The 8,777-nt window shown below is 35.0% G+C and overlaps 1 protein-coding gene across 2 annotated transcripts; it reads right to left on the reverse strand.

Annotated features, from left to right (window-relative positions):
• Positions 1 to 2,694: 2,694 nt before the first annotated feature.
• On the reverse strand, positions 2,695 to 8,777 carry LOC130730004 (probable protein S-acyltransferase 4). Of its 2 annotated transcripts, none has more exons than XR_009016193.1 (6): positions 8,200 to 8,777; positions 7,342 to 7,530; positions 6,200 to 6,508; positions 5,545 to 5,760; positions 3,571 to 4,416; positions 2,695 to 3,059 (listed from the first exon to the last, which is right to left on the reverse strand). XR_009016193.1 is itself a non-coding variant. In XM_057581874.1 (6 exons), the coding sequence occupies exons 1-5, from the start codon at positions 8,299 to 8,301 to the stop codon at positions 3,868 to 3,870; spliced, it is 1,365 nt and encodes a 454-aa protein (XP_057437857.1). In that variant the 5' UTR covers positions 8,302 to 8,777; the 3' UTR covers positions 2,695 to 3,059; positions 3,822 to 3,867. The 2 variants fall into 2 exon arrangements, 1 of the variants encoding a protein (XP_057437857.1); XM_057581874.1 differs by having other exon boundaries at positions 3,822 to 4,416.

The raw sequence follows: 8,777 nt of genomic DNA on the forward strand, positions 1-8,777 counted from the left end.
CTAGTTTCCATATGCCTAAATCGAATTAAGTAGTCATCTATTGGCTCATTCGGTTGCCTCTCAACATTAGCCAAGTCCAGTAATGACACTTTGGTTTCTCCTCTAAAGAATTGCTCATGAAAAGCCATCTCCAATTCATTCCAATTATGGATCGAATTAGGAGGTAGAGTAGTAAACCATGTGAAAGCATTCTTCGTCAATGAACTTGGAAAATATTTCATTTTCAACAGTTCATTGTTAGCAAGATCACAAATTTCAAGTTGGTACCTTGCAATATGTTCAACAGTTGATTCACCTGTGTCTCCTGAAAATGTAGTAACTTTTGGAACCTTTCCTCCCCTTGGTAGTTCTGCTTGAAGAACTACTTCAGAAAACGGAGACGTGAAATTTGGACGATTGGCATATCCAACATTGAAACCATGATGATTTAGAACTTCTTCGACAGCATTGGCCACATTTTGTGGCCCCCCATAGTCATTTTGATTTCGATTAACTAAGACATTGTTGTCTAAATTCTGATCAAAATTCTGTGGCTGCTTTTCGACTGAATTTTCTTGTCCATTTAGAACTTCATTTGGACCAAAATTCTGATCTTGAGGCAAATTTTGAGGCTCATTTTGACTAAAATTCTGAACTTCACGTTGAGTAAAATTTAGAGGCACACTTTGACCATAATCAGGAACTTGTTGGAACGTTTGGTTCAAAGGCGGTGCTCCAAGAACATCAGCAATTCGACACAATTGTCGAGTCAAGTGTTGAGTATTTTGAATGAGAGGATTAAACATAGTTGACATTTGTTGTGTCAACATGTTCACCATATTGTACCTACTTTCATCAATTTGTTGCCTAATTGATTGTAAATCGATATCAGTGGTTGAATTTGAAGGAAATAAATTCAATGAACCACTTTGAATCAAAGGCATGGTCATTCCCAATGTGCTGAACTGTGTATGTTCTTGACCATTTTGATTTTCTCTCTGCCCAGAATCTTCAAAAATGGCATCATTTGTCATTCTGCCATTAAACATTTTCAAAAGTTTTGGACTTCCCCAATACGAACAGAAGTACCAATACTTTAATTGGCAAACAAATATAAATTCCACTTGATTATGTCTGTACGTCAAGATTGATTTATATGAAAATCACGCTGAAGTACACAAACAAAAAATGAAGTCACAGTGGTCTTGGATAATTTGGTCTTGAAAAATTCTCAAAACCAATATGTGGAAGATACAAATGACACTTTAAAACTTAGTTTTCACTAAAATGGTCCCACTGGGCGTGCCAATTTGTTTACACCGATTTATGGTAAACAAACAGAATCCAAAAGCAATTTAAGGACCGGATTCGGAGTCCTCTCTGGGTTCTTTAGTGAAGACGTTTTAAATGTCAAGGTCGAGTTTTTTGTGAAGAACGGTATGAACAAAAGGGAAAAAAGAATAGATAGGTAAAGATTGAAAGGAAAAAAGGATAACAGAAAGTAAAAGGAAATCAAAATGGCAAAGGAAATGAAATTGCATTGAAAATTAAAGGTGAGAATCACAGCACACTCATAGTCTCTTTGTAGCCATATGTCACATGAGACTTGGAGGCATCCATGGAGAGTTTTGAGTAATTGTGTGAGTCTGAGTAATTTTACAATTAGATTTGCTACTTATAGAACTTGGAATAAAACTACTACTAGATCCTACGGTTACAAATGAACTAGAAATAACTACACAATCTACAGCCATTGATTTGGCATGATTACAAAATAATAACTTCCTGCAACAACTCTCCCTAATATGTAGTAACTGCTCCATGATGCTATGCTATGCTGCTGCCAGTTTCACTTGATAACCGTTTGACAATTTGAAAAACCCACTCCAAGCATCATTTAGTAACCGCAAAGTATGTGCTGTCAATTTGATCAATTACCAATTTGACTTGGTCTTCCAATTTGAGATAACAAACTTGAACCATTAATTTCGACCAAAGCCACTTTGGTATATCTGAAGCATGCATCCAATGGCCAAGCAGGTCGAAATATAAGGCATGTAAATAGAAATATATTCAAATAACAAAGTGTTGTTCTCAAGGCATTTAATTTTAGTATTAACACTAGTGTCAAGTATGCTGCATGTGATATTTTTGAAGATTTTTTTCTCAGGGTGCAAAAGCAACAGGACTCGCAGCACTGGGGGCAAAAAGCTAACAATAACAGTTTTTAAAAAGTCAGGCCACAAAATTCCCCCCTTCCAGTATAAGCTTTCCAACATAAAAAACATTCTAAAATCTTTTGTTTAATGTCAAAATAATTTAGACAATATTTGAGACAATGAGTCCCTTTTCATTTGCACAATGGTTAGATAATATGTAATTAAATTTGTGTATCAAAAAGAGTAAGACAAAATATTTAGAAAAATGATACATTATACAAGTAGTAGTGTAAACTTTTATTTTCCACCAGTTTCCCATTTTTTAAGGACAAAAGTCACAAAACTTAGTTACACTTCCATATGTCCAGTTTTTACCATTGTCCAATTAGAACATGGCAAGCAGGCTGGAAAATAAGTATTCTGAAAAAGGGTACCATTTCTAATCCAGCTTAACTTAATGTTGAGTGGTTCTTTCCCTAAACAAATTTTTTTAAGGTGACATGCCATTTTAACTTTGTTCCTTAGAGATTGCAAACTTCTATAGCGAGGACCTAAGGAGAGGAAATTATACACTTCTTACAAAGAGAAATCAATGTACTACTTACAGAAACTCTAAATTTCTAATAATAAATGAAAAAATCATCCATCTAGATCTTAGCAAAGGACTGAGTGGAAGAGATAGGCACAACTAACACAGCACCACCTATCATAAAACTTAGCCAGACAATCTTTCTGCATTATTTTGAATGCAAGTGGCATTTACAGCTTACAACAACACACTTAGCACACTTTTACACTAAATGAGAGAGAAGTTCACTCTCCCCCATTTCAGCACCAATGAACTTGCATGAATCCTGCATCTCAGAAATTCTTTCAATCCACTAATTGCAGCAACTGTGGAAGAAAACTATCCACGGAAACCTGAAAGAAAAACCAACCCAAGAAAAAATGAATACATCATTTTTCTTTTTTTAATTCTTTTGCAGTAGTACATCATGCATATTCAGCATTGAGGCATTTTAATCATATTTTGAGTATAATATGTAGAGCCATGTTACTTATTGTTTGTGTAAATAACTTAATTAAGGGCTATGGTAATAAGTGTTTTTCACATAAGCGCTTATTCATAAGCTAACTTGAGAAGTTTATTAAAATAAGTTCAAGAGTAACTTATAGGTGGGCATAAATATTTATTCATAAGCTAATCTAAGCAGCTTATGAACATAAGCTCAAAACAGCTTATAGGCCAGTCATAATTTATTTTCATATGCTTAGCCAAAAACTTGCATAGCTGCTTATGCTATAAGATCAACTCAAATAAGCTCTTCTATATGCAGCCTTAATATTTAAGTCATAATAAACAATTTCAATAGCTGAGGCTGATAAAAACATTAGAGAAAAAATGATTCGGAAAGAAAGGAAAGGAAAATACTTTCAATATGATCTGCTCAACTCAGCCCATTATGTATGATAAAATCAAAGCAATTCCTACTTCAAGCATCGGATTTCATGTCTCAAATAAGAGGAGCCGTGGAAAGAAGTTCTACCAATGATCAAACTCAAGCATCAATTCATCCTTGGACAAATCCAGGCTTAAGCCAGAGCATGGTTTTATAGGTATGAAAATTCCAGACAGCCAATACCCAAAATTTACCAAAAAGGGATGAAGAGTAAGAAGAGAACCTCTGTGCGTTAAAAAGCAAAAGCTGGCATTTGTGGCTTAACAGGACTAGTTTCTGTCATCTGTTTCTTTTGTTGCATTTCTTACATCAACAATAACAGGCCTTTGGGAAAATTCTCTGAATTCCACACCACCATGGGAACTATGCATGGACTCTTCCAATCCATCTTCAGTTGTGATGCTATGGAAATTTAGAACTGTAGCAACAGATGTTCGGGTTGAGTCTTTAATGTCTTCATCAACACTGTAGAACGGATCAAACGAAGGTTGTCCCTCCTCATCCGTGAACCTCATGTCATCGTCAAAATTATCAAAATCAAATTTTCGCAGAAGTTCAGGAATTGGAAAACCACCATCTTCTGCACGCATAGATCCCATTTCAATATCAATTTTCTCCTTGGGGGTCAAGATTCCTTCCATAATATTTGGTGTCAGAGACCCAACCGTCACATGTTCATCCTCCACCACAAATGATCGAAAATTATTTCTTGAAATTGGAAGCCTGGAACAAAGTGTTTCTCTAATATTTCCAAATGATCCCCTGTTGAATGGGTTGCCCTTCTTATCATATTGGTATCTGAAATTCTCGTAAGTTGTCTGCATGACAACAAAAGTTAAAAAACAAAACTGTAAGTAAGCTTGAAGTAATAAACAACAATCTAGTATCTAAATATATGAAGATAATGGCCATATTGACATGTCTCTGAACATAAAGATATGAAAACAAGTGCTGCAATAAGCTTCTTATTAGAATCAACTCTAGTCAGCAGACATGAAAGTACAAGTAAAAGAATTTTAGTAACCTGCAAATCAAACTTATAATATAATTCCGAGAAAATGGAGCTATACAAACATGGCCAAACTCAACATGATGAAAGCATAAAAGAATGAGGAGAAGCACAAGCCTGAATTCTTTATACCACAGAAAAAAAAAAAAAGTACGCAGTCACATTCTTGGTTAAGATCAAAATTTTGGAGGCCAAAATTAATCACCTATCTAATCTGAAAAGGGGAAAAAGGAAATCAACCAAGTTTCTAGGAATTAACATCTTGGAGATTGCTTTCTCTTCCAAAGTTAGAAGTGTTTTTCAAATGTTCATCAGAAAAACTAAACGAACATGATACTTAATTTGATAACACTATTTGTTTAAGTGGCAAAGGTTTTAATATGACTTGATCAGTTAGGAGTTGATTTGAACTAGACATCTCAACGTCATCAATGGCATTTCATTTATTCATAGCTAGCACAAGGCCCAAAAAAATTCCTTCGCCATTAAAGGAGAAAAGTAAAGATGAACTTGAAAAATCTAATATCTCAATCTCAGCTACAAGTTTTAAGAGTTCTGCCGCACTCACCTTTTCTCCATTTTCCTTCCTCTTTTATAATGAAAAAATAAAATATTTTGTCATTTTGATTATCACACATAGCTCATCCTCTTCTATTACCATATCCAAAATAATTCTGATTTATAGTACCAAGACCAGTGTACCAGCATCAATTTATAGTTTCCTTCACTAAATGCTGTTAAATTATGTTCATAGCGTTAATTATTGTAATTCTCAAAGCTTTTGTAAACATAGAAGCATAGGTCTGAGCTTCACTGAATGAGGGTTGCCAAAGAATAGTTAATCGCTCGTTAAAATCTATGCCTGAATGTGCTTGAGATAACCCTGAGTCAGAAATGATTAAGAACTTTTTCACATTTTGAGAAGCAAAATATTCACCTGGTTTGTACAAAGGAGATAGAAATGGAAAGCTGTGAGGCCACCAACGAACCAGATAGCAATGAAGCAGTATATTATGAGAATATCTGCTACATAGTCATGTGCTATTGTCTTCAAAACTTTATTCTGGGCAAGACTGATCCAAGAGAACACAAAGACATAAATGCACAAAATGGTTGATGTTGAAATAAACATGAAGAAGTACCGATAGTTTCGCTGCAATCATATAAGCACGTCAGACAACTGTTAGTTCTTAAAAGAAATGAAATGAAGAAGATTTGGACACCATTAAAAACATACAAATCATATTGCTATTTCTAACCAATCAAGCAAAGATAAAGAAATATCTAAGAATAAGGCATTTAAACTAGGAACTCTGCTCTCTCCTATCATCTCTTTAAATGAGGGAATTACATGCAGCAAGACCTCACTATCTACAGGTCATCATCAGAGCCCCTACCAACTAAAAAATCTAAAACAAAATGATCCATGGTAAACCTAACCCAACGGTATAGAAGATTGTAAACACTAAGCTAAGATTGTATAAAAAGCCTTTTCCAAGTAGCATAAAATAATTTTTTCTTGGTACCAAAACATGGAATACTGAGTCACTGCATGTTTCTAAATTTCATTTTTTGTGGAAAAGTGGACTTACTATTCCAATGCACTGGCCGACCCAGGGACAGTGATGATCAAATCTCTGGACACAGTTGTTGCATATAGAACAATGAGAAGTCCGAGGAGGGCGATACAGCAAGCATGTATCACAGAACTTTACTTTTACCGTGTGACCATTAACAATTACATCTTTAGTTCGAGGTAGTTTCAGATGAGGGGTTGTACCACTAATCCACTCCATGGAAGGGGTAGGCATATCAAATGCCTCATCTAATTCAGGAGGTTTTGAATTTCTTGGGACAATTCCAGGATCTCTACCAGAAGTCAATAGGAGGAATATTAAATCCTGCACATGAGTTGTCTGACATATCAGTTTTAACTTTCAAAATAAGAAAGAAGCTCTCATCATAAGATATACGGAAATAATAAAATTAAAAAAGATCAAGGATCAATCAATCATGATCATGAAACTGAAATGTCATTATGTTTACAGTGAGCTTGATCGAAAGTGTTAGAATATTAGAATTCTAATTATTTTAGGAGAGTTATCATGATAGGAGTGTTATTGGTGTGAGCTTGTACTAGTTGTACTATATTAACCCATGCTGCATTGGAAAAGGACTCTTATATAAGAAGGCATGTTATAGATATAAACATTCTATGGTCTCTACCTAATAGAAGTTTATATGAAAGTTTGTCTTTCATCTTTGACCTAAGTATTCAAATCCCGGTAAAAGCTAGATATTTTGCCAAATATAAACAGTTAGAAACATACTAATTTATTTCCTAATAAATCATAAAGCCAATGCACATTACTCAAATGAAATAGCAGTTCAGAAAATAAAGTGGATATGTAAAGTTTGCAAAATCAAATTTCTTTTTGAATATTCGATATTATATCTCTTACTGACAGCATTAGATAACCCCATGTATGTAATTATGTATTGTCAAGAACCAATTATCCCAAAAGCTTAAGTTGTTGGATAAAGGACACATGAATGGTAATACTTTAACATGCATATTGAAAATTTGACTTTCAATTTTTGTAACAGAAAAGACCAAGCACAAGAAATCAGAGGGGGGAAAACACTAACATAGAGGGAAAATGATAGAAACAATGCATGGGCTGCAGACTAGATTCTGTAAAATCTCTGAGGACAAGCTTTCAAGGGTAATTACCAAAACGGTGAGAACTGAACCCACAATCAATACAGGATACCAATGAGCTTCATCACTAGCCTTCCCATTCTTGATTTTAAGATATAACTTTACACAAAATGCAATTGCAGGTGCAGCAATCAGGAAAGTTGTAAGAAACAGGGAACCTACATCCGGACCAAAAACCAACCTCCCGCCACAGAGAAATTTCTGAAATAAGGCCAAAAATTAAACAAAGAAAAAATTCTGAATTAGTAACGTATAGCATACTTTTCATTGCTTCTAGACATCTAAACATACCTTAATAAGAAACAATTAAACATTGCTCATTTGCAAACCAATACAACAAGTAAAAATAATCGGATGGTAGATACATACAAGCTTAAAATATACACAGCCATGGAAAATCTATCTATTGAAATGAAAATCTGACCAAGAGAAAAGTGTTCCAGTTGAAGTGGCACTGGTACCTCAATAGCTTAACAACAAACATCAAAACATCATGGATTTACATTCACATAACGGGCATAGAGGAAAGGAAACCAAAATCATGCAAATTAACCTCATATTTGCAAGCATTTATGTTTGTAATTTACGGGAAAACCCAATTTAGCACCTACCACCGCAAGCAAGCATGAAATACATACACATGAATTCACCAATTATGCAATGAAATCAACAACATCCTTACCCTGACAACAAGAGGCTAGATTCCACAACAAGAAAAATCATATTGGCAGAAAAGAAAGGTAAAAAAAATCACAATTTCCAATACAACACAATCAAAATGATGACAAACAAGTCATAAAAATTTCAAGCTGAGATTGAATTGTGAATAACATGCAATCCAAACCAATTGTAAACCAAAATAAAACTCACGTTGCTTCCCCTCCAAACTTGATAGAGCCTCCTTGGTTTGATATTGTGGGCGACACTGCCAGATTGAGAAGGCCCCATATGCGGATTTCTATTCCCAATCATGGCAGCACCACCTCTTATCTCACCAAAACTGGCCTCTCACCTTAACAAACCCCATAGAAAAAACCCAATTCAAATTTCGACCCTCAGAACCCGAATCCTCTTAAAAATCCGAAATCTCCTTCTGGGGTTCCTTCAATCCAATCACCCTCCTTGTGCAGTCTAAACAGAAGATGAAAGAGAGAGAGACACAGAGAGAGAGAGAGAGAGATGTTTAACGTTGTTGTTGTTGGGATGACAGACAGCAATTGAGATAGATGATTATGAAGAAGCTGTGACACCAGAAGGGATCATTGGAAGACGAGAATCTCCATGTTCCCTTTTTCTAAACGATGAATTAATCCTCAAAGTTTTCGAAATTTTTCTGAATATTTTAATCACTTTCTCTCTCTATGTTTTTTTTCTCTCTCTCTCTCTCTTTCTTGTTCGAATCCAAAGTGCTGTCTGTCAGCTATGGAGGTGTCTGGGCGGATTCTCCA

This window comes from Lotus japonicus, chromosome 1 (assembly GCF_012489685.1).
Source record: "Lotus japonicus ecotype B-129 chromosome 1, LjGifu_v1.2".
NCBI classification, from domain to species: domain Eukaryota; kingdom Viridiplantae; phylum Streptophyta; class Magnoliopsida; order Fabales; family Fabaceae; genus Lotus; species Lotus japonicus.

Coding starts and splice junctions, on each gene's coding strand:
- LOC130730004 (XM_057581874.1), bottom strand. CDS start 8,301: ATGATTGGGAATAGAAATCCGCATATGGGGCCTTCTCAATCTGGCAGT. Junction 7,531..8,199: donor AAGTTTGGAGGGGAAGCAAC/GTGAGTTTTATT, acceptor GCCTTATTTCAG/AAATTTCTCTGTGGCGGGAG. Junction 4,417..5,544: donor ATCTCCTTTGTACAAACCAG/GTGAATATTTTG, acceptor GTTGTCATGCAG/ACAACTTACGAGAATTTCAG.